The sequence below is a fragment of the Entelurus aequoreus genome, linkage group LG08 (genome assembly GCF_033978785.1).
Source record: "Entelurus aequoreus isolate RoL-2023_Sb linkage group LG08, RoL_Eaeq_v1.1, whole genome shotgun sequence".
Taxonomy (NCBI): Eukaryota; Metazoa; Chordata; class Actinopteri; order Syngnathiformes; family Syngnathidae; genus Entelurus; species Entelurus aequoreus.
In genome coordinates this window covers 35,573,801-35,600,516 of record NC_084738.1, presented here as the reverse complement: position 1 = coordinate 35,600,516, position 26,716 = coordinate 35,573,801, and the positions used below count along the sequence as shown (strand labels likewise).

At 37.7% G+C, this 26,716-nt stretch overlaps 1 protein-coding gene across 2 annotated transcripts in view; it reads left to right on the top strand.

The window, feature by feature from the left end:
- jmjd1cb (jumonji domain containing 1Cb) overlaps positions 1-26,716 on the top strand; it is a 257,366-nt gene that overhangs the window by 196,467 nt on the left and 34,183 nt on the right. For both annotated transcript variants that reach the window (XM_062056388.1, XM_062056389.1), the window contains 3 exons: positions 22,709-22,814; positions 22,939-23,063; positions 23,154-23,297. In XM_062056388.1, the coding sequence (XP_061912372.1) occupies positions 22,709-22,814; positions 22,939-23,063; positions 23,154-23,297 (375 nt within the window). The remainder of the gene's footprint in view (positions 1-22,708; positions 22,815-22,938; positions 23,064-23,153; positions 23,298-26,716) is intronic.

Sequence of the window (26,716 nt, the reverse complement as noted above, 5' to 3'; positions counted from 1 at the left end):
GCGTTACTGCAAAAGTCTGCAATACATATCACGGTTATACATTTTAAGTTCCTCCCTAATTTTCCGTAACCTTAATTTGGATTCTTGATCTATGATGTTTTAACATTGTTTTTGAGTCTCCCAATGAAAATTATGAACCTCCCCTAAATTCCCCACATCAGCAGTGACCGCAGGAACATGAAATTGTGGAAGGTGGGAGGCTCACTCTCTTCCTGTCACATCACACACACACACACACACACACACACACACACACACACACACACACACACACACACACACACACACACACACACACACACACACACACACACACACACACAAACTTAAGCAGCAGGCTAGGTTGGCCCACTTAACAGTGACTTCATTGTACAGTTTATGCCAAACAGATTGTAGCCCCCTCCCTCGTCTTTCTCCCTCCAGTCTTCCTGACCAACTGGAAAAACAGAGAAGGGAGTAGCCACAGTTTCATTGCTGTGTGTGTGTGTGTGCGTGCGTGCGTGTGTCTGACAGAGCGAGTGAGTGTGAGTAGGACTGTTTTCACAGCTCTGGTGGGTTCAAAGGTCTCTAGTAGAATAGGCAGCACTGTGTGGGGATGGGTGATTTAGCAATGGACGAATGTGAGTGCTTGTGAGCGTGTACATGGTGCGAGCAAATGGACAGGAGGTAGAAAATACAAACGCTTACTGCTGACTCACCATTATAACCAACTACACGCACGCACACGCACACACACACACACACACACACACACACACACACACACACACACACACACACACACACACACACACACACACACACACACACACACACACACACACACACACACACACACAGTGGAGAAGCAGAACCTAAAGTATCTTTTTTTCCACCCTCTGTTTCAAACAGCTGTTTTCAATCAGTTACTACACTACCAGCAACAATGTTAGCAATAAAAGTCTGTCTCGTGTCTAACATCTAAACACATTTCAATATGACAATATAATGGGTTTCCTCAAAGAAAACGAATAAGGTACAGTCCAAGAGTCCCCACACCTGCACATACCTTTTATCCATTAAACTCTTTCTGGAAATGCAAGGCACATGCCTTCCTCATATTCCTTTTACACACCTACTTTCAACCAATGCAAAGCAATGATTAAAGGAATATGCATGTAAGTAAGCTTGTTGATCAAAAACAGATGGAAGCATAATCAATTGCGCTGATCATTTGCAAATCATTGCATTCTAATGTTGGAGTGTTAAAAGGTAAACATGATATACAGTAGATTACTACTAATGGCGAACAGCCGCAAATAACGGACATATGCAAAATACATATTGTTAATATGCTAAACTTAAATATGCTATGGGCTATTGTGTGTAGAATTTTGATGACAAAAATGAATTTCTTCCATTTTGGAACAAGGCTTTTACAAAATAAAATGCGGAAAAGTGATGCACCGTGAATACTTTTTGGATGCATTGTATTGACCGTATCAAACGAGAACTTGGAGTACTTGTGTCAATGTAGTTTTTTCTGGGGCTATAAAAGCACCAGTTGAGTTGAAAAACAAGTTGCCTCTATATTGAAGCTATTATCATATATATCTGATTTATGACACCAAAAGACTTCCAAAGTTTTTGAATAAATAGATATGATCCAAATAGTATCAATCTCACGGAGATTCCCAAGCCATTTTGAGAGATGATGAGGAAGCCAGACACGTCATCGCGTGACGTAGAGTTAGGGACCACAGATTCCTTCCCCATCAAAAACAATGCAAATCTTGCAAACTTTGGGCAAAATTATGATTCAGAACCTTATATTGTTGATCCTAAATATAAGGAGGTTGAGCTACAAGATTTAGAAGCTCTGCTAAACAACTCCAGCTTTAGTGAAACACTATAGCATCATGTAGCATTATTGCTAAGTGCTAAACAAGAAATACAAACTACAAACATAATAAAATGTTGTCTTACTGTACAATGTCTTCTCTTACTTCAATGACGACTGAAAGGACGTCCACATCTTCCCGTTTAGATGAACAATTAATCATGATGCACACAAAGTATTAACAAGGAAGTCTTCCTGCAGACACTGTCTTCGGTTGTGTGTGTTTGTCTCCATCCCCGGGTATAAACTGAATGTTACAGGTGAACAACTTCTAGTGTCCAGGCTAAATCCTCTTATTATCCAGATGACAGGCATTATTTATAATCTAAAATAACTTTGACGAGCCGAGATGCATTTGATGAAGGAGCAGCAGGACATTGTTGCCGGCTCACAGTAAAGGCAGCAGAGGGCTACTTAGCTGTCTGTATCATTGCCGCTAAGAAATAGTTGCTTTGCGTTAGCGCTTATAATAACAACATCACATTTGGTTAATATTCATGTCATGATATGTTTAAAGAGTATTGTTGGCGGATTTTGTAGGCAAAATAGAGAACCCCATTGACTACATTGTTAGCGGACTTTTTATGTATTTAGTTACAACTTAGAATGCAAAAAAACGCAACATGTGTTCATGTCTTATTTAGAGATTGTGAATGATAAACAGCACATCTCTGTCTAATTTTAGCATGTTTCCAGTATGACTGATCTGATAATATGGTCAGAGTGCAGAAGCGTTCCCATTGTGACGTCAATCTCCGCAAATAACCGAAGGTATTCAGAGCGGAATATTCAAAATGGCTGACTAAATTGTGATGTTTAAACTGTGTTTTTCACATACCTTGTGCATTGTGAATACGATTGGATATGGTTTAATGCAGGGGTCACCAACGCGGTGCCCGCGGGCACCAGGTCGCCCGTAAGGACCAGATGAGTCGCCCGCAGGCCTGTTCTAAAAAAAATAAAAAAAATTTAAAAAAAAATATATATATATATATATATATTTTTTTATTTTAAAAAAAATTAAATCTACATAGAAAAAACACAAGATACACTTTCAATCAGTGCATCAACCCAAAAAACCTCCCCCATGCACACACATCCACACCCACTCACACAAAAGGGGTTATTTCTTTCTGCTACCAATATTCTGGTTCCCACAACATAGACAACACATCTGCAAGGGACACAGTCCCTGAAGCACACGTGATTGTATAGGCTGCTGGTCCACTAACATTTTCATTAATTACTATTTTTTATGTAATTATTTTTATATTGTTTTACTTTCTTTTTTATCCAATAAAATGTTTTTTATTTATTTATCTTATTTTATTTAATTTTTTTAAAAAAGGGCCTTATCTTCAACAGACCAGGTTGTCAATGAAATTAGATTTGTTTAAAGGGTTTTTTAAACCAGGCCCAGTCCAGATAATGTCCAAGTCGGACTCAGCAACACACACCTTCATTCATGTACACAGAAAAAAATTAGGGAACACAACAGATTGCATATAATTTATAAACAAAATTACATTTTCAAAATAAGCATTCATGTACAGTCCAGATTATGTCCAGGTCACTCAAATTAGGGAACACAACAACAGATATCATATAATCTATAAACATAATTATACTTTCAAAATAAGCCTTTGAGGACTTCTCATCTTTTTTTAAATGTTTTTTGGCATCATTATCGTTTTCAACCATGTAACTTTCTAAAGTTAGAAAATACTGAATAAATGTTTTAAAGAAAGTAATACTAAGTGAATATCTGTTTTTGGCCTTAAAAATAAACATTTTACAGAGTACTATAATTAAATTGACTAAATCATGATTGTCAATGAACTCTCCTAAAATAACAGAAACCACATTAAGCTTCATAAACAAACCAATCCTTAAACAAATTTTTTGAACTTCCACCCAAAACAAAGACACAATATGACAATACCAAAACAAATGCAGGGTGGATTCAGGCTCCTGACAACAAAATCGGCAATCATCTGACTCTGTCATATTCCATAATTTTAACATTTTCCCTGTGGGTAAGAAGTTATAAATAATTTTAATTTGAAAATAACGATTTTGCACATCGATAGTGGTTTTATAGATTAGTTTGAATATGGCATCCCATGGCAACGGGCAGTCAAAAAAGTCCTCCCATTTTCCATTTGTGTTGTATGAGGCAGCCTTCAAAGATTTCTTTATTAAATAAAAATTATATATTTTTCTATTTATTTTAGTTCCTTTTTGCCAACTAGAATTTCTTATTAGAGGTTTACAAACTAATAATTTAGTAGTTCCATAATTAATTATTTGTTTCTATCTTTTCCCAATTACTCCAGTTAGTTGATAAAATGAAAAGCTTGAGCAAGCATCACCATACATAGCTCTAAATTCATCATACTTCATAATTTTACCATTCTCATTGATAATATCATTGACAAAAATGATTCCTCTTTCAAACATATTTTTCCAAAAGAAAGGCTTTCCATCTATTACAATATTAGAGTTCATCCATATTAACTGCTGCAAAATATCGTCTCTTTTTTCTGGCACATAAAATTGAAAACACCACTATGAGTGGATTGTTTCCTTTATGAACCCCGCCATGTTTCCCAGCAGACTCTCTGGGAGGGGATCACTTGTAAAAAAGGATACAATTTCTTTTGATACAGTACATGTTTTTTGTCCAACAGGACATTTGTGTACCACTCAATGTTTAAATACATCTTTGGAACAATTGATGCTTTTAAAGACAGACACATAGCTTCAAGGTTGAGAAGTTTCATGCCCCCATATTCATACTCTTTGTACAAAACCTTTCTTTTAATCTTTTCTGGTTTGCCGTTCCAGACAAAATCGAAGACCCTCCGCTCATAAATCTTAAAAAAGTTTTGTGATGGAGCTGGTAATGACAATAACTAATAAATAAATTGAGGAATAATTAACGAGTTGGCAATAGACTTTTTACCATACTAGGTTAGGGATTTCCCTTTCCATAATTGCATAATTTTGTCCAGCTTTCTTAGTCGATTATCATAATTTACTGAGCCTAGATCTTCCAGATTTTCTGGGACAACAACACCAAGTATGTTAACTGGTCCATCTGTCCACAAAACAGGCACTTTGCATTCCATTCGAAAGGACGTTCCCTTTAGATTTCCGATCCTTAACATTTTACATTTATCATAATTAAGCTTAAGGCCAGATTGCTGTGAAAATATGTCCAAAAGATTAAGAAGGTTCCGCAAACAATGAGGAAAAATCTTATCTTTGTGAATCAGCCTTTTCTGACATGAACTTCATCAAGAACAAACACAGAACACGCCTCACTGATGCACATCTGCAAGACTCACTCAGAGTTGCAGTGTCAAGTTACACACCAGAGTACAACACACTAGTTAACAGCATGAAATGCCAGGCTTCCCACTAACTGACAAATAAACAGATAACAGATTTGGTGTCCAGTTCAAAGTGTGACATGATTTAAAAATTTGAGAGTTTACTTTTGTATTTTACATGAGTTATTATTTGTACAAACATGGTGCAAAGTAATTCATGATTTGTTAAAAAATGTTAGTGGCTAGCTAGTTAAAATGGGATATTGTGATTTCACAAGACTGTCTTAGAAGTGATCATTTGAAAATGTTACATTTGAAAAATGTGCACTTATAGAGAAAATATAAAAATAAAGTGTTGCATATTGATATTTATCTGTTTCTATATATATTTATTGTGAGAAATCATTAAGATGATCAGTGTTTCCACAAAGATAAATATCATTAATTATTAATAATAACAGAGTTAAAGGTAAATTGAGCAAATTGGCTACTTCTGGCAATTTATTTAAGTTTGTATCTAACTGGTAGCCCTTCGCATTAATCAGTACCCAAGAAGTAGCCCTTGGTTTCAAAAAGGTTGGTGACCCCTGGTTTAATGGATACAATGAAACACAATTAAGCATACATAGTCAACTTGTTTTTCCACTCTACTGCTACTTTAAATGGACTGGTCTGAGAAGTAAACTACATCTCATGATCTCTTGTACAGTGCGGGCGAGTAGAGCGTAGAACCTCCTGCGAAGTTTAAATCAGAAGTATGGACATATTTTCGTTTTACGTTGAACGCAAAAACAACAGTGGAGAAACATGACGTTTGAGTCTCTCGTCCGTCCGACGAATGAATAGACAAGCAGTTATTTCCTTTTGGTGTAACTCCTCATGTGGGAGCGCGGACAGGCAAAAAAAAAACACTGCACACCGCAACGTCTACAACGTGGAATAAGAATAATAAGCCACTTGATGAACCGTCACCTGGAAAATATCCTTGATGTGAAACCAAGAAGCCAGTGAGGCCAAACACCAATTTGTGAGCTATTTACATTTTTTAATGGTTAAATTGTCAGTTAACCTCCTGCGAGTTAAGCAAAGTAAATTCCTCAGAGTAATAATTGATGAAAAATGTAATTGGAAAGCACATATGAAATACATTTATTTGAAATGATCAAGAAGCAACGGAGTGCTCGCAAAAGCACAAGAGCTCGATGGAAAATCCCTCCAGCAACTATAGTATTTACTCATTTATCCTTACTTAAGTTACTGTGCAGAAGTTTGGGGAAATAACTATACAACCAACACACATCCCTTAACAATTTTACAAAAACGGGCAGTTGGAATTATCCATAATGTGGGGTTCAGGGAGCACACAAATAGCTTATTTTTAAGGGCAAAACTGTTAAAAAATTCCTGATTTAGTAGAATATTTGACAGGGCTTATCATGTTTAAAGCAAGAAGTTATCAATTGCCTGCAAATATTCAAAGTTTATTCATAGAAAGAGATGTGGGGTATAACCTCAGAAGAACGGCAAAATATAAACACGCTTTAGCACTTACCACAAGGAAAAGTTTTTGTCTCAGGCCATGTCCACACGAACACAGATACTTAATAAACGCTTACTTATCTCTGCGTTTAGGCCTCTTGTCCACACCCAAACTCATACTTCTGTCCTTAAAAACGCAGACTTTTGCAAACACTGGCCAAGGTGTAGAGTTCCAACACTCCGCTCAGCATATGCGTGTATACGGCTCAAACAGAGACTCAATAACACTGCTTTGCTGCCTTTTTTAAACACAGTATAAGAGGATTTAGTGTGTCTTTGAACGTAAATATGCTCCTATTTTCACTCAACTTTGACAAAAAAGACGCATCAAAGTAGGCTGTGCGACATTCCCGCCAGCGCCACGGACAATATTTTCGATAAAAACCTATGTGGATATGGGTTGTGTCAGTGCCTATTTCGTTCTCTATATGCCGATACGCAGAGGAAATGGGTTCCAACATTAGCACAGCTAATTGCGGTTTCTGATACTGTATCATCAAACACATACCGGGTGGTATTTGCTTGGCACAATATAATGCATTACATGTAATGATTTTCCTCACAACACGAAGGTCCTGAGTTCAATCCCGGGCTCGGGATCTTTCTGTGTGGAATTTGCATGGTCTCCCCGTGACTGCGTGGGTTCCCTCCGGGTACTCCGGCTTCCTCCCACCTCCAAAAACATGCACCTTAGGATAGGTTGATTGGCAACACTAAAATTGGCCCTAGGTTGTGAATGTGAGTGTGAATGTGGTCTATCTGTGTTGGCCCTGTGATGAGGTGGCGACTTGTCCAGGGTGTACCCCGCCTTCCACCAGAATGCAGCTGAGATAGGCTCTAGCACCCCCCTGACCCCGGAGGGAAAAAGTGGTAGAAAATGGATGGATGGATTTTCTACTTTGTGTATTGACATGGTAGTAGGCTATATGACAGACCTGGGCATTCTGCGGCCCGCGGGCCGCATCCGGCCCTTTGTGCGTCCCTGTCCGGCCCGCGTGAGGCCAATTATAAATTACAAAATAAATTTAAAAAAGTATCTATGTCGAGTGTGCAATACAACGGTGCTGCTTTTGTTTTGAAAATCGTTATTTGTATTACTTCCGTGTGGACGTATGCGTGTGCGTGATTGTGAGTGAATGTGAACAACTGCAATTACAAAATAAAGTTGAAAAAACATCTATGTCCTGCGCGCAATACAACTGTGCTGCTTTTATTTTGAAAAGTATTATTTATGGGCGTGTGTCCGTGTGTAACCTGCGAGTGAAGGTGCACATGCAGCGACAAGTGATGCACGGTTTACACCCGAGACGCCAAAAAGAGAAAAGTTGATGAGGAATGGCGTGTTTTCAACAACACATGAACTGCAAAGCAACGTCCCCTCACCTAAGGTGCGCGCCTGCGCAATTGCGCACTGCTCAAGCGTCCGCTGCGCGCAGCAAGTATATATGCCGCGCACCAAATCAAATCCCATCTGAATTCTAAACAAAATAAACATATTTATTCTATGGAATTTTGCAATGCAACTTTGAGTGACAGTGACAACAAGCGGCCCTAACGGTGTTCGTCAACACCGTTCAATTGAACACCGTTCAATTATTGTAACGTCTATCGAGATGCTTCGAGGACAGGAATTATATCGATCACTTTATTGAACAAAACTGTTTATATTCGGACATAACCACACCAAAAACATGAGTAAAACAATTCTATCTCGAAAAACTAGTCATTTTCTGCCGTACAAACCAGGCCAAAACCAACTTGTCATCTGTCACCAACACGCATAGCACTAAACCACTGGTGCGTTTATGGCCACACAAAAAGTCGGACAACTCAAACACCACACAAAGTTACACTATGACTCCTCAGTCATACGTGTGCTTATTTTACTGTCATTTATTATTAATGTTAATTTATATATATTAGTCATGGAATGCTGTTAGACACACTATGTTGAAGTATTACTATTATTATTATTATTATTATTATTATTTATCTTACGGTATATATCAAAAATAATTGTCCTGGGTATGACTCAAAACTGCATCCGGTGATGAGGCTTCAGTTCGGGAGCTCTGGAGTTTTGGGGAAGGTGGAGTTACCCCTCAGTCATCATTGCTCCCAGGTCCACTCTGACCCGGGGTGGTAGTACCTGTCAGGGTCCCAGCTATGGGTTGAATAGCATTTCAAAGACCTCAACGGGGGAAGTGGCGGAGGATGACACTGCATGTCACAACGGCACTGAAGGTGGATGAAGGCTGCAACAGAGAGCGGTCTCCAGTCGTCATGGATCCATGCCACTGGATCAAGGCCCCTCTCTGCCAAGGACCGTGTGGTGGCTGCAGGCGCATCAGTCTCCCCACGCTAAAAGACGTCACACGCAGGCGTCCTCCCGAATGGGAATCCATCCATTCTGAGGACAGTCATACTCGACTACGAGTGACTGCCGATGATGATCAAAAATAATATTGAGCAAAATTTAATTGAAATATTGTCGATGTGGCCCTCCAGCAGTGCTCGGGTAGCTCATGCGGCCCCCGGTAAAAATTAATTGCCCACCCCTGCTATATGATGTATGCGCAACATGGTTTTTGTGTAACGTGGGTCGGCTCACAGAATTGCACTCTGCACTGAAAGATGGTGATGTCCGTACATGGAAGAGAATGCAGTGTGGCAGGTTGGATGCAACATGGAGTTATGCTGAACGAAATGTGGCGGTAATTTTACTGTTTGCATTGGCTTGCCATCAAAGTAGGCCTATGCGATATATAATACATTATATATTATTATATATAATTATTTCGATGATGGTCCGTGCGGTCAAACTAGACATTTTAGCAGAGTAATGCCAACAATATGTCACGACTCCCGACGAAAATATTGCTGCGTAACATTACAAATACATTTGGCTAATCCATGGATGAATAGATGGATTGTTATTGAACAGTGGATTGTTCTCTGGAGATATGTATGTATATTATGTACTACATGTATGACATGGATGGAACTGACTATGACATACTACCAGTGTTGGGTTAGTTACTGAAAACCAGTAACTAGTTACAGTTACTAGTTACTTCATTTCAAAAGTAACTCAGTTACTAACTCAGTTACTTACACCAAAAAGTAATGCGTTACTGTGAAAAGTAACTATTTAGTTACTTATTTTTTTCTTCTTTTTTTTTTTAAAGCTCCAATTAATGCCCTTTTAGCCTTCATTTCAGTACTGTTATTGCACTGGAGAATAATACAATCTGTTGATCAACTTGACATGCATTTGCATCACTGAACTCTGCTAAGCAATGTGGTCTACATACAACACACAAAGACAATGATATGTTTCAAAGGGCCAATTTGTTTCTGGCCAGAACAAATTGACAAAACTATTTTAAATAGCTGCAACATAACATACATAAGTAACAAACAGCATAATAACAGCATAGCTGAAAAGCAAGAAAGGCACACACTTAAGGCTGCAGCTAACGATTATTTTTCTATCGATTAATCTATAGATTATTTTTTTGATTAATCGGTTAATCTATAGATTATTTTTTTCGATTAATCTATAGATTATTTTTCCTTTTACCGATTATTTTTTTATTCAAAATGAAGATGAAAAAATAAATGTAGGCCAGTTTTTTCAAAAGGCATGGCTTTTATTTACAAAAAAAAAAAGTATGGCCACTCATTCAACATTGACAACAACATGACTAAATATTCTGTAACAATGTAAACATTTAAAACTTTTAACATTTAACAAAATTAAAAGTAGCTTATTTGCTTTTTAATGTGCAAATATAAAAGTCAACATCCAGTGCAAATCTTAATATTCTGCAATAGTATAAGCATTTCAAAAGTAAAAGTATTGTTTATTTTGCTTTAAAATGTGCAAAAATAAAGATAAACATCCAATACAAAAAAGTGCAAAACGAAATATTCTGTAACAACAGTGTAAACATTTCAACAAAAGTGAAAGTATTGCTTATTTGCTAAAATGTGCAAAAATAAAGATAAACATCCAATACAAAAAAGTGCCAATCTAAATATTCTGGAGCACTGTAAACATTAAGTATTGCTTTTAAAATGTGCAAAATAAACATCCAGTCCAACACAGTACACAATAACCAATTCTACTCATTCCAGTGAGTGACTAACAGTTGTAATGAAGAAAGGTTAGCATGTGTACATGTTTGGTTCTTTTCATGTTTACAATATTCCCAGCAGCTGAAAATAGGCGCTCAGAAGGGGTCGATGTGGCTGGAATGAGAGGTAATTAGCCTTCACCTCAAGCCAGGACTGCGAGTGAGCTGAGCTGCAGTTTAAGTTTCTAGAAGGTCAACGGGCTCTTAGTGATGTTACTAGTAGTTGACTGGGAGGTGTTTATTATCATTTGGGGAGAGTCCGCTGCCTGATGCTCACCTGCTAAACACCTATCTGCTCGACGCTGAAGCGCTGACTACATGCGCTCTGAATACGCACTGCTGATTGGCTGGTAACGTTTTGAATACGCACTGCTGATTGGCTGATAATGCTTTGTGTGTACCAATCAGATGGTTGTGTGGGTGGGACAATGCTGCGTGCTGAGACAGAGGCAGTAGGAGCAAAGCAGCTTGTTAAGACTTTAGCTTTAGCTTAGAAACTCGTTCGGTACACCCCCGTACCGAACCGAAAGCCCCGTACCGAAACGGTTCAATACAAAACACGTACCGTTACACCCCTAGCAGATACAAATGACACATTCATGTTTTTGTGTAATGATGACAACGTATGCTCGCACGGACGATTGAATAGTTGGTTTTCTTTTCAAATGTTCGTTCATAGCCATTGTGCTGCTATGATAGGCCATTTCCGCTCGACACAGTGTGCATACAACAACATTATTAGGCCGTTTATTGAAATACTCCCACACTTTTGACAACTTTTGGCGTGATTTTTTCCCCCTCGCTCGCACCGCTCGCATCGTCTGCTTTGATCGTCTGCTTTGCGCTTCGCCGTGACGGTAGTGTGATGTAAATATGCGACGCGTCGACGCACAAAAACGGCGTCGACGTATTTACGTAACCGATGACGTCGACTACGTCGACGCGTCGTTTCAGCCTTACACACACTACATACACAAAGCCTAACCAGGCATTTTTTTCTCAAGGAATTCTGACACAAAATCATGTCTGAAGCCCAGAACACTACACATTTCCCCAGTTTTAGTTTAGATTGGCCTGGCCCACTAGGATCCCTCTCTATGTTTGTGAACTTTATAGTCTATACATTTAGAGTGATGTGATAATCAAACACTCTAGAAGTCTAGAATGAAAGAGTATATAAGAGAATTGACAGCAGTGTTCCCTCTAAGGTGCGCACTTGTGCAATTGCGCACTGCTCAAGCATCCTCTGCGCACGGCAAATCTATGCCACGCATAAAATCAAATAAAAAAATAAGCGCATAACAATTTTCGACACACGGACACGACAGAGAAAACACTTTTCGTCATCCTTGTTCGAATATTGTAACGTCTGTCGAGACGCTTTGAGGACATGCATTCCATCCATCACTTTACTGAGCAAAACTCTTCATTGTCGGCCATAAACACATCACCAAAACATTAGTAAAAAAAATGATATCTAGCAAAAGTGGTCATTTTCTGCAGTACAAACCAGACCAAAAGCAACTTTGTTATATCAACAGCAGCCGCTCGCTCTTTCTCACTTGCGCCAACACATGCACATATGGCACTTAGCCAGTGAGGTGTTTACAGCCACACAAAAAGTGGGACAACTCCAACACCACACATAAAGTGTCATTCCAGGTTGTTACACTATGATTTACCAATCAAATGTGTGCTTATTCTAGTGTCATTTATTAGGAATCTTAATTTATAATTATTAATAATTAAATGCTGTTAGTATATTAAATAAATACTAATAAAAATATATTTTTTACAAACAGGAAGTTGCAGGAATGTACACATGATCCCCTGCTTACATCTCATTGTGCAACATGAGAATGTTTTAATTGGGAACTAAATGCAATGTCTGAAAGGGGTACAAACTATTTCCAAAGCAGGACCTCCACCCAGACAAACAATACAAGTACACAGTTCATGAAAAACAATATTTGTTGTTATTGTCATTGTAAGTGGGCCTAAACACTTATATTAGAAATGGAAATGACTGCTGTCATTTGATTATAATAATAAGAGAATGTTGTCTGTCTATCTGTGTTGGCCCTGCGATGGGTGGGAACTTGTCCAGGGTGTACCCTGCCTTCCGCCTGAATGCAGCTGAGATAGGCTACAGCGACCCCGAAAGGGACAAGCGGTAAAAAATGGATGGATGGATGGAGATTGAAGTTGTTATTTAGTCAGGTTTGTGACAGGTGTGCTGCTGGTGTAGCCACAGTGTGCACGTCTGATGTTGCTCACATGGGCTCCACTGAATGCTCAGGGAGTTTTTGCGTTTGCTCACACACATGAACAATTAGAGGGAACATTGATTGACAGAGTGTGTACCTTCAGTGCTGAATGATGAGCAGAGGCAGAGTTAATCCTTAAGTGGTGGTGGTGGAGGTGAAGTAGCATTGGAGTAGAGTCTCTCTTTACTAGCTTCGTCGAAGCATGTTGCTTATGGAGCTTGTTTCAGCAGATTTGAATTGCTGTTTTGGGCAGTAGATGGGATCTTGGATCCAAAGCACAATTTACATTTAACTAAAATGTTATTTTCTTTGTGCTCGACAAAAGAAAAGTAGTGAAAATATCTCCATGTTAACAAACTCGACTGCAGCTCCGCCATGATCAGACACGCCCCCCCTCCTCTCTCTCTTTCCTCCCCACACTCACACTCACACACACAAAGAGCGCAGGTCTCTCTTCCTCGGCTTGTGACACAAGAAGAATCAGAACGATGACACTGAAGCGCTCCGATAAAACACACTTTATACTACATAAAAAGTAACGTAAAATAACGCAGTAACGCATCATGTAGTAACGGTAACTGAGTTACTGTATATAAAAAATAACGCGTTAGATTGCTAGTTACCGCCGAAACTAACGGTGTTACAGTAACGCGTTAGTCCCAACACTGCATACTACATAAACTGAATTCATTCATACCTCTTCTATTGGTCGCATGTTGGTACGCTTGCGTAAAAAGTGGCTTACGCAACTTTCATATCTCAAATTGTGTGTACGCAAGGTTATAAATTAGACCCCAGAGCATTTGTTGTGTGCTCTGGTGCCTGCGTTGAATATGTACTGTTCAAGTTTCTAGCTGAGCAAGCACAAGTGATCCATTAGTGCATGAATGTAGATCATTCATTTACCGCAACAGCTGAATGGACGGTAAGAGTAAACTTAAAGCAGCAGCACACCGCAACTTATTCACATCCCTCTGCTTTGCCACTACATTGTAACAGATTGCACACAAAAAAGTATTGGAAAATTTTTGATGCAATATTGTATTTTGACACTGCCAACTATATTTTGCTTTGTTGTGGTTACCATTATACCTTGGAATGTTGAAATAGAGCTACTATAATCCAGAATGTGATGTTTATATTTGTCAGTATCACTAAAACTGTACAATCCGTAGTCCATGTTACATCTATTATCTTGTTCAGGGTCACGGGAGGCTGTCCCAGCTGACTTTAGGCAAAAGGCGGGCAACACTCTGGACTGGTTGTCAGTCAATCACAGGGCACATAGAAAGACAGATAACATTTCACACTCATATTCACACACACGCCCGCATCAGAAGTCAGGCGAGTCAACCGCTTGACCATCAAAACTGTTTGATGTCTTATTACGAGACAATGGTTGACCTTTGTTCATACTTCAATAAAACATTTCCCATTGAAAATTGTGGAACGGATTGCGAAAGATACTGTAAACAACTGACAGAAACAAACTTAAACCTTAAAACCTACTTCCATAAAAAAAAATAAGTTAACCTTGATGTGTACATGTCATTCTTTTCATTAATATTGTCAACTTATTAATTGAGACATATTGCATTGAGCAGGCTGGGCAGAGGTGTATGTACAAAAAAAACAAGTTAACCTTGATGTGTACATGTCATTCTTTTCATTAATATTGTCAACCTATTAATTGAGACATATTGCATTGAGCAGGCTGGGCAGATGTGTATGTACAAAACTATTAGCCTTGTGGCTAAATTCTATAAATTACTGAACAATCATAAATTGTGGGGACATTGACCAGCAGGAAGTACTGCAAGTGTCTGGTGTTACGGTCCGGCGGGGCAACACAGTCATGAAGTTGCATTTGCTTGAAAAATTAAGCCCAGCTCACTTTCCTGTATAGAATCCATTCTTCTTTTGGTACTGTACATTTATACACACATTGTGTGTCTGACTCTACTAATTAGTAATGTTAACTTCCTCAGTAATGCTAAGCAGCATGCAACAACAACAACAGCAGTACTACTGTTTAGTTATGCAGCATTACAACATGCACACCATGACTCCCTGTTTACGTAACATGTAATGGTGTGTTTTGGTCAAAATTCTTTATAGATTATGTTTTACGAACCATTTTGAAACCGCTTTCTAACTGTCTCTTTAGGATGCGCCGTTTTGTTTACGGTCTCAGAGGTGTGTGTAAAGATAGAATGGCCAACTAAACGAGAGGCGCCGTTGTTGCTACCAAAGACATGTGCAGTTGTGCCCGGATGCATGCAATTTTTGTGGTTTTGAAGTTAATTTTTCTGACGAAATAAATCAAAATGATATGTCTATATGTAGTTTTAAACATACTCCAGCTCATAAACGTACAATGAAACATGCTTTTCTTTCGTGAAAGTAGAATTTTGCGGCCATATTTGACGCACTCTCCTGCTACATTCCTGCAATGTTTTGTGACGAGCAGACACTCTAACACGCAACCAACTGCGCAATAAACATAAAAAAAAAATACACAGACGACCAAAAAAATAAGTTCTTACCCTCATTTTGTCAAAATCTTCATTAGCTTTGGACCAACAATTCCGGAGAAATTTTGACTTTTGTGTGAAGTATGTCAGTTGTGGTGGCTGCTTCCAATATAATTGTACAGAATCACTCATTATGTATTATTCTAACTGATCTTCTTTTGTTACATGGTAAGTGAATAAGTGTACTTTTGTTGATAGTTCCCCATATTTTCACACAATAACTCAGATTTATTTTATATATATAATACACTTTATTACTTGCTTACCTCTGATAGAGATCTGCTGTGCAATATGCTTTGAAAATTGTATTATGTTTTTAAATTTGAAATTGTTTTATTGTTGTCGTCTTAAGACTATTTTATGTAGGTTTGTTTTAAAAGCACTGAGCTGGATTGCTGTCCAATTTCATTGTTTCCATACAATGACAATAAAGGTATTCTGATTCTGATATTAGCGCTGGTGAGCAGTAGAGAACCTGGAGTTATTTTTGGTCCAGAACATATTTTGCTTTATTCATTAATGACATATGTCTTGCCACTTAGTTGTATATATTTTTAAATTAAATATCCAGTTCATTTTATCGTCTATTACTACACTCTAAATGTGTGGTTTTTTTTTTTACTTTTTCAGCGTCTACTCTGTCTATTGGTATTTGTTTGACTTTTCTCTTCTGCTGTTACCGAATTGCATTATTTTAGATTTACTGACATTCAGAGATAGTCTGTTTTTGTCAAACCATCTCTTAAATGTATTAATTTCTTATGTTATTATTTGTATTAGCTGCTGTGTGTTCTGTCCTGAACAAAACACAGGTGTTGTGTGTTCACCTGGCAAAAGACGCTGTAATCTGTGGCTCTGCAGTATTGTTTGCGAACCTTCACTTCTCTTACTTGTCGTCTTTCCTGGTTGTGGGAAAGCGATGTGAAAGTGTCCCACAATTCTTGTGGGTGGAGAAGCCACATGCTGCACAACAGGGCATTTTATTAGTCGAAAAACTAACAAGAAAGCACTGCAAACACATAGCATCAGCTCAAAGTTGATAGCAGTCATAGCGCCCTGTAGTCACGTCAGTGCCTTTTGACCAATCATTGAGGAGATCACCTGAAACGGAGTTGGCCATATTCTCTTTATACATCCACTCCACTTTGACTGCGTCGTCTTCCCGTCAGCCATGTTTTAGTTTTGATCTATATATATATATACACATATATATACACACATATATATATATATATATATATATATATATATATATATATATATATATATATATGTATATATATATATATATATATATATATATATATATATATATATATATATATATATATATATATATATATATATATATATATATATATATATATATATATATATACGTGTATATATATATATATATATATATATATATATATATATACGTGTATATATATTATATCTATATTTATATATTTTAATATGTATATATATATATATATTACTATTATTGTTATTATTATTATTATTATTATTGTACCTTTGAGTTTGCGTCCTTGCCTTAATAGTGCGATTTTCTTTTTTCTGTTTATGAATCTCATGATGACAGCTGGTGGTCTCTGAACCCTGAACGTACATTGAAAATACACGCAACCCTAACTCAAAATGCCGGACATTTGAGGCATTTAAGAAACACCGCCCGGACAGCCCCGCAAAAGAGGACATATCCGGTGAAAAGAGGACGTATGGCATGCTAGCAGCGATCGGTTTCACCGGACATGTCCTCTTTTGCTAGCATGCTAGTAGCTAACGGGCTACGATAGACTGACCATATGTCCTCTTTTCACCGGACATGTCCTCTTTTGCGGAGCTGTCAGGGCGGAGTTTCTTAAATGCCTCAAATGTCCGGCATTTTGAGTATTGTTTACACAACGTGCAGTACGCTACTTAATATGTCAGTTTGGAAACTCGTTCGGTACACCTCCGCACTGAACCGAAACCCCTGTACCGAAACGGTTCGATACAAATACACGTACCGTTACACCCCTAATATTTTGATGATTGTTTCTCAGCTGTTTGTAAATGTTGCAGTTTATAAATAAAGGTTAAAAAAAAAAAAAAAAAAAAAAACTTAGCCTCAGCGCATAGCATAGATCCAACGAATCGATGACTAAATTAATCGCCAACTATTTTTATAATCGATTTTAATCGATTTAATCGATTAGTTGTTGCAGCCCTAATATATATATATATATATATATATATATATATATATATATATATATATATATATATATATATATATATATATATATATATATATATATATATATATATATATATATATAACTATTATTTATGTATTTATTTATGAAACACGTTTTTTGTTAACATGTTAAAGGTGTTTGATAAAAATACAAGCATGTTCAACACATGTGCCATGTTGTAATGGTATGCATGTTCGAAATAAACTCAAACCATAACCACAATATATAGATTCCTTCCTTTCATGAAGACAATAATATAAGTTTGTGTATTACCTGATTCTGATGACTTGCATTGATTGGAATCAGACAGGAATCACAGTAGTTACTGATAAGCTCCACAACTTCGCATTTACATTGTGGAGGTGAAAAAAAAGTCCTCCTTGCTGTCCAAAACCACATGAAAATGGTTGTTTTGGCATTTAAATTGCCCAGCTTCCATACTCGTTTTTAAACACTTTACAAGAAAAACGTTGATGGCAAACTCCGTAGCTTGCTAGCTTGTGTGCGCTAGCATTCTGAGACTCTTATTTTGTTAGCCCAGGCAGGATACAGCAGCGCTTTTATTGTGAAGATAGGAACTGTGCGGTCGTTCTTCAGCATTTTAACAGCAGGTGCGACTCGAGAGTCGGTTGAAATAAAAAGTGTTTTCCGCCTTCCTGTCGGTCGTTTTTTTCTTAATACTGAGTTTGCTGCAACCAGCGTCATCTCACAAGATCCTCGGGTGCCGCGAATCTCAATCAAGTGACGAAAGTGACGTCATAGTGAAGATTGATGATCTCTAATTTTTAGGTCTAATTTTTTAAAGCCTGGCTGGTGATCGACTGACACACTCTCTGCGATCGACCGGTAGCTCGCGATCCACGTAATGGGCACCCCTGAGCTAAGGGCACACAATATTTTCTGGGCTTCCACAAGATATGCGTATTTTCAGTTCTAGATTTTCTTGCAGAGTGTTTACAGCTCCCTTAACAAGCTCCTCCAATGTAATTTTGTGCTGATAACCTCACCTTTCTCAGAATCCTCCCGATGAGGGGAGATCTTGCATGGAGTTCTCAAGGCAATTGACTTTTATCTTACGTTTTTTCAATCTTAGAACTATTGCTTATAGGTGTTCTCTTTCTAAGCAAGCTTTTTCCTCCAGGGATGAGACTTAATTTGTGTGCCTCTTAGGCTTATAACCCCCAAAACAGACTTTGCTTTTGTTTGGTAAGGAATTCAAGACTTATTCATCAAATACAATTAAGTTCATTATAACATACATTTTTTTTGTAATTGTGTCTTTCTCTATTACAGTAAACCTACCATTATGGACTGTTTGTTTTTTTAAGTGAGTAAACTTACCAAATCAGCAGGGCACGTCCATCATGTAAAATATATTAGAATAATGTAAGAATACAAATTGTTGCGCTATGATTGATAATTATTTCAGAAACAAACTGCAGGAGTGCACAAAATATATGTATTTGCTGACCTCTACAGAGCTGCATTCCAGTGTGCTATTTTTAGGGTGTATGCTGGCTTTAATTTAGAGCCGAGCAGAGATGAGAAAGTAGAACACTGCATAGGGAGAGAGACTGAAGGGTAAAATGAAAGCCAGACGTCACCTAATCTCCTCTTCCTGCTAGTCGCATACTCCCTATTTTTACATGAGTCCTATAGTTTTCCTTTGTTATAGGAATTGCCAGAAAACTGAAAACAATTTCATAAATATACCTTTCTCAAGACATAACACATCACTGAGCAAGATCTTGTTTTGGCACCCTTTTACCCCTTAAAGTTTTCCTCCAACCCATCATCCGAAAGACATCATCCAAAGTGTATTCATTTTAATGCAATTTAACAATAAAACAAACTACAATACCAAAACAGCCTCCCCAAAGTCACCTCAAATGACCTGTGTGCGCAAATCCCCACAAAAATGCACCCTCCCAATGTGGTAACTGGTTTGATGTAGTTTTTGTCTTATTTTAACCCTGTGTTTCTGCTTCACTTGGTGGCATATGAAACGTGTGAAGTGTAAAATACAGTGCTGAAGTGTAAAATAAGTCATGGTAAATTGTTTTGTTTTTGTATTTCTACAAATGTGAAATACATATTCATACAGTTTTTGTAAAAAAAAAAAGTATGGTAAGGTGAATAATTAAGTTTGACAAACAACAATAACTGAGTTAGATTTGAATAACTCAAAAGAAATAATGTAATTCATTGTATTAACATGAGTTGTTTTTAGATATTTCTACTCCCAAGGCTGTTTATATTGGAGACTACATATTGTAATCCAGTGTTATACTTTTGCGTCACATAACTTGCGTAAGCGACACCGTCTTGCTCCTCCCCTATCGTACCTTCCCACAGACCCTGACATGCACCTCCCAAAAATCCTCAAAAATGTCAGCGGCGATGATTGGTCAGCTTTTGCCAAGGAGGATCCCTGAACACAGGAGAGCAGACGTGCTTGAACTGCACAAATTATTGTATGATATAGAGCAACAGTGATTGAACCTTTGCATCAAACTGATATTGTATACCCAAACTTGTGCTAACCGCTTCAATTCCGACACATATTCTTTCCCTTGTCTTGTAGTTTAGTTTAGTCTTTATTTGAAGGGACAATGCACAGAAACATTAAGCTCAAAGACAGATATATTCTGTACCAGATTATAGCTAAATAGCTAATTTCCATCTGCAGTCCCTGGCTACCTAAATTAAAGAGATACAAAAATAATGCAATACAATTATGACTCATTCTCCATCTATCATCTTTCTGGCACGATATGTTCACAAACATTGGCTCTCTGAGCATGAATAATGAACATGAACATTTACACCAGCAGGTTGTTTACAATAGGTTTTTTTAACACTTTTATTTTCAATTACATAACTCCCTCTTGTTGCATTTACCGAACGGCAAATAGTTTGGTTGATTGAAACTTTTATTAGTAGTTTGCACAGTACAGTACATATTCCGTACAATTGACCACTAAATGGTAACACCCGAATAATTTTTTCAACTTGTTTAAGTCGGGGTCCACGTTAATCAATTCATGGTAGGGCTGTGAATCTTTTGGCACCACCCGATTTGATTCTTAGGGGTAACGATTCGATTCAGAATCGATTCTCGAATCAAAATGATTCTCGATTCAAAATCAATACTTTTTAATAATATTGGGTGCCATTTCTATGTTTAACTGCATTCTTCCATAAAATAGATAACAGTTCTGATGAATTTCTAATTTACTTAAAAGAAAACTGTTTTTGTTTAGTAAAATTCTACCCAAAACATTTAATAAAGTCAAATACAAATAAGGCAACAAGAGATGTATCCAACACTTCTCTTTCTAAAGTAAATCTGTACAGCAGGTAGGGGCAGCCACATCAAAAATATGATTTAGCTAAGTGGCTGGACAGGACAGATTTAAAAAAAAATAATAATGAAAAATAGATTTTTGATTTATATGAATCAATTAAGAATTGTTAAAAATAAGAATCGCGATTCATTTGAAAATAAAAAAAATGTTGATACCCCTAGCGAATAGCGTTGCAAATTAGCCCGTCATGTGCCACGACTCGTTCAGGGTTTCCCATTCCATCTTTAAGAACGTCTTTTCTTCTGGTTTATAAATAAAACGTTCATTAAAAGTAAAGTTGTTTCTGGATGATTAGTTTTATTGCTAACAAAGATGTCGATGTTGCTGTTGTCATTACTCACTCTTTACAAGAAGGTAAACACTGCCCCTTAGTGTTTTGGAGGAGAATCACAAGTCACGCGGCAGCCCCTGCGGAAGAGCTATAAACGAATCAAGACGCTGTCAGAGGGGACGCAAGCTATGTGACGCGAGAGTATAAACCAGCCTTTAACTATATGGCCGGGGCCCATTGTACGCCCGCAGGAGCCTCCTGGAGGGCCGCCAAAAATATCTGTTTCTCAGCTGTGATCCGTATGGAGCGCAGCAGTACTCAATTGTAATACACTTTTTTACCACTTGTGGCAGTAATGAGTTCTTTGCATGGATCTAATATAATTCTACAAATCATTTTCAACGATAATCATGTTAACAAATGATCTACTAAAAAACCTACAAAAGTGTTTGTGACACATTACATGGGACACACTGTATACAGTCCCAAAAAGACAGCTAAAAGAGGTTGGTAGATGAGAATAAATCTAAAGGTAAAATATTGTGTAGAAATGCACCCAATTGCGGAAAATGTTATCTTGATTTCCAAAATTTTCTTTCAGGGCTTGAGTGGCAGCACTTGGTGCCAATAAAATGTTCCTCTTTTTTCCATCAGTTATCCTCTTTTTTGTTGGACAACTAGAAAGTAATTAAACCCAAACATTGAGACAAGCAGATCAATCGGCCACCAATCTGTTTCAGCCGAATTTCACTTCCGAATGCGCCCGCACAAGTTGTATTACACGCTCACGAATGTGGAATCGCGGGGTCAAATCTTAGACGGCAGAAGTGTCGCAAAAGTCACGTGTATGTAGACAGCTTATCGAGTGATTTGGGACAGACAGAAAGCTTAAATTACATGTACGCGAATCTAAAACACACAAATTCACACAATCAGATCAAAATACAGACACACCAATTAGTACATAAGCACGCAAATTGGATCACATGCACAAAGATTGAGATACAGGTTTGCAAATACATTTGGGACAATAATACTTCCATAAAAACGAACATTCAAAATAACAATTGTAGACTGTTCAAGTCTTTTTACAAAAATAATTTTCCCTATTGTATATTTTGTTGACCTTCCAGGATGAGGTGGACAGTCAAAACCCTGTGTTGCGAGATAATCCTCAGCTCCACGACGAACTAAGGGGCTGGCTCAAACACCAGAAAGTTCAGGAAATTTTTATGCAAGGTAAGCTTATTGTTTACTTTACCTTTATTACATATTCACTTTGCATTAACATTGTTTTGCATAAAGAATGACTATTGTATTTGTATGAACGATTACAAAACAAACCATTTCTTGTCACTTTTAGGTCCCTATTCATTGAATGGCTACCGCGTGCGTGTGTACAGACAGGACTCGGCCACCCAGTGGTTTACTGGCATCATTACACATCACGACCTTTTTAGCCGAAACATGGTCGTTATGAATGACCAGGTACATGCATATTCCACCAGAAAAGCAAAATATTGACCAGCTGAGATCTATGCAGGTTGACCAAGTTGGGTGACTGTGGTCTATTTTTAGGTGCTAGAGCCTCAAAATGTGGATCCATCCATGATCCAGATGACCTTTCTAGATGACGTGGTTCATTCCCTTCTCAAAGGAGAAAATATAGGCATCACTTCGAGACGAAGGTCGCGATCTAGCCAAAACAACAATTCTTCCCATGTGAGTACACAGACATTTACTTCTATTTATTAATGTGAGCACATACTGTATGTATGTGTGCATGCGTTTATACCAGTGGCGTGCCGTCACTAGAGGCAGGGGAGGCGGGGCCTCACCTGCCATCATGGAAAGAAAAAATAAATAAAAAGAAAAAATATATAATTAAATTGTTATATGTACCTAGTGACTATACTAAAGTTATTTTCCATTTAACTTCACCAGTTTTAGATTATTTTTATTTTTATTTTCACATTTGCCGTTCAAATACTGAGAAGAGACGGTGCGGTGATCAGCAGCCAGTTGAGGCACTTGTGCCTCACCATGGATTGCGACTCGGCTAACTGCTGGCCTGCTGAGCAGTGAGACCGTATTGCTATATGAATTATATTATACATTTCCATAGTTTAGTTAGCTGAGGTATATAATGTACAGTGTATTTTGTCAACAACTGTATGTGTGTAACGTATTTTTAGTGCTGAGCGATCATAAATCTGCTGCGGAGACACACTGTGTGAGGCTCGTATCGTAACCCCGCCTCCTGGTGCCAAGCACCTCTGCCGCAGAATGCACTGCCCGACCGCAGCACCGCGGCCACACCAACCAAAGCCCACACCCAAATCCTCCATGTGCAAGACCGAATCCACCCAAAATAAGTCACTTAACAAGAAGCCAAAAAGTGCAAAAACAACATTGCTCGCGCTGCAGGAGCCGCGAACGACCGCAGGGACACAACATTAGGTACACCTGCACTGCAGGTTCATATGTTTTTAAATTTGACTGTGATGATGCAGTCGTGCCTCACCAGACATTAACCTCACCGCACGCCACTGGTATATACTGTATGTATATAAGTGTATATATGCATGTACAGTATACTGTGTGTGTGTGTGTGTGTGTGTGTGTGTGTGTGTGTGTGTGTGTGTGTGTGTGTGTGTGTGTGTGTGTGTGTGTGTGTGTGTGTGTGTGTGTGTGTGTGTGTGTACATATATATTTAGGTCTCAAATTTGAGCTTTTTAAGGTCAAGGCAAGTGTTGCCTTAAAGGAGGGCTCATATTTAATATTATTTTCTTTCGAGGCAGGGGCTCTAAAATATACCGTATTTTTCAGAGTATAAGTCGCTCCGGAGTATAAGTCGCTCCGGAGTATAAGTCGCACCGGCCGAAAATGCATTATAAAGAAGGAAAAAAACATATATATAAGTCGCACTGGAGTATAAGTCGCATTTTTTGGGGACATTTATTTGATAAAACCCAACACCAAGAATAGACATTTGAAAGGCAATTTAAAATAAATAAAGAATAGTGAACAACAGGCTGAATAAGTGTACGTTATATGACGCATAAATAACCAACTGAGAACGTGCCTGGTATGTTAACGTAACATATTATGGTAAGAGTCATTCAAATAACTATAACATATAGAACATGCTGTACGTTTACCAAACAATCTGTCACTCCTAATCGCTAAATCCGATGAAATCTTATACGTCTAGTCTCTTATGTGAACGAGCTAAATAATATTATTTGATATTTTACGGTAATGTGTTAATAATTTCACACATAAGTCGCTCCTGAGTATAAGTCGCACCCCCGGCCAAACTATGAAAAAAACGGCGACTTATAGTCCGAAAAATACGGTAAGTAATATATATATATATAAAACATGCAATTTGTAATCTCTAATAAAAAGGCTATCGAGAAACTTATCCATATATCTAAAGACAAATATTATTTTTTTTAAATTCTTTATTAATATCAACTTGTCATCTTTTTGTCATTACATGATGCCTTTATCTCTATTTTTACATTTTTATAGAGGGAGGTTTTTTATTTACTTATTTTATTAAGTTACCGGTATGTACATTGATATGTACATGCAGATGCAGTACCGGGACAGACTCATTAAGAATTTGAGCAGAAATATGTCGTATAGGAATCAACTATACACAATAAAACATTAACAAAATGCTGTGTCACATGAATGTTTTTTTAAGTAATACCTTTCTGACATAAAACCCCCCCACAATTAATGTAAAAAACAAAAACATGGCGTTTACTTTTTTATATCAAAATAAAACACAAAGCAGTTTGGCTAATGATGAGGAAGTCTAATAAACAAGCTTCTCCAACGCCTCCTAGTAGTTCAATACAACAGTTTGGCCAACAAAAAAAAAACAGGAGTGACACCTCTCACATCGAATACACAATCTTCACAGCCTGCGTTCAATTCAATGAGATGACAAAACAAATATAGCTAGTACTGATGTTATTCGAACACTGATACAGTTTGCAATTACATAAAGGATGAGTGAGCATCCCAGTGAACAAACTCAAGACTTTATAAACAAGTTGTGACAGCGTTCACGACACATCGCCTGCTGCGTGTTTCCTCACATCATTAACTCTCAGTCACAGCAGCTGATGGACACTGTATTGAGAAAATAAAAGCAACATCAAATAGTTTTCTCCTTCGCTGTATACTTTTAGTGTGGGTACAAGTGCGTCCGTCACCAATATTGTCCACACCTGTGGCCATCTAACAGCAGTGCGCTCTTAAACGCACACCGGGCAGCGAGGGAAAAATTATGTTAAACCAAGCGCTTGGCTCCGTTCACTCCGAGGTGAAATCTCCGGTGCAAAGTCTGTGTAGTTAGTCCGCCATGATTATCAAGCCAAACAACGCTAGTGCGCATGCGTCTGACTTGGTGTTGCTTAAAATGCTTTAATAAATGACGGTTTTTCTGTAAATAAAAATTTAGACGGTATTACTAACTGTCTGGAATTTTACAATCTAAATGTTATATTTTCACTGGACCCTAACTGTAATCTGAACACAGAAGTGGAGCACTTCCCACCTCTAAACGACATGCGCAGCAGGCGTTTGCTGCAGGGCTGTCGCCTCTTCTCACGGTGAAATATAATATTTTCTTGTCGGGAGAACAACTTGTTATGGCTTTGAACCTGATATTTCCATTAGGTATAGTTTTTGTCCATTTCTTCTTGCTTGTGGCTCATCAGTAGCAAGTGAACTGCAGCCAAGTTCCACCCTTACGGCACGGCCCGAGTGTCAAAAAGGAAGTATTCGCGTTAATCGCCCGCTAAAAAAATTTGTGCCATTATTGAAATTTATAGTTAACGCGTTATCACCAACATTAAAATATAATATCAGGGTAGACCTAAGTATTTATTAAAAACAAGGCAGAGGTTTTATTTAACAAGTATATTGTTGTATACAGTTTGAACAGTAACATTGTGTTTGAATTAGGGCTGTCAAGCGATTAAAATATTTTTTCACGATTAATCGCATTGTTCATAGTTAACTCAAAATTAATCGCAATAATCACAGATGTATATAATTTTTCATCATTAATAAGTTTACGCTACAAAGATCATTTTAAAGTTTTAACACCTTGCTTTAAT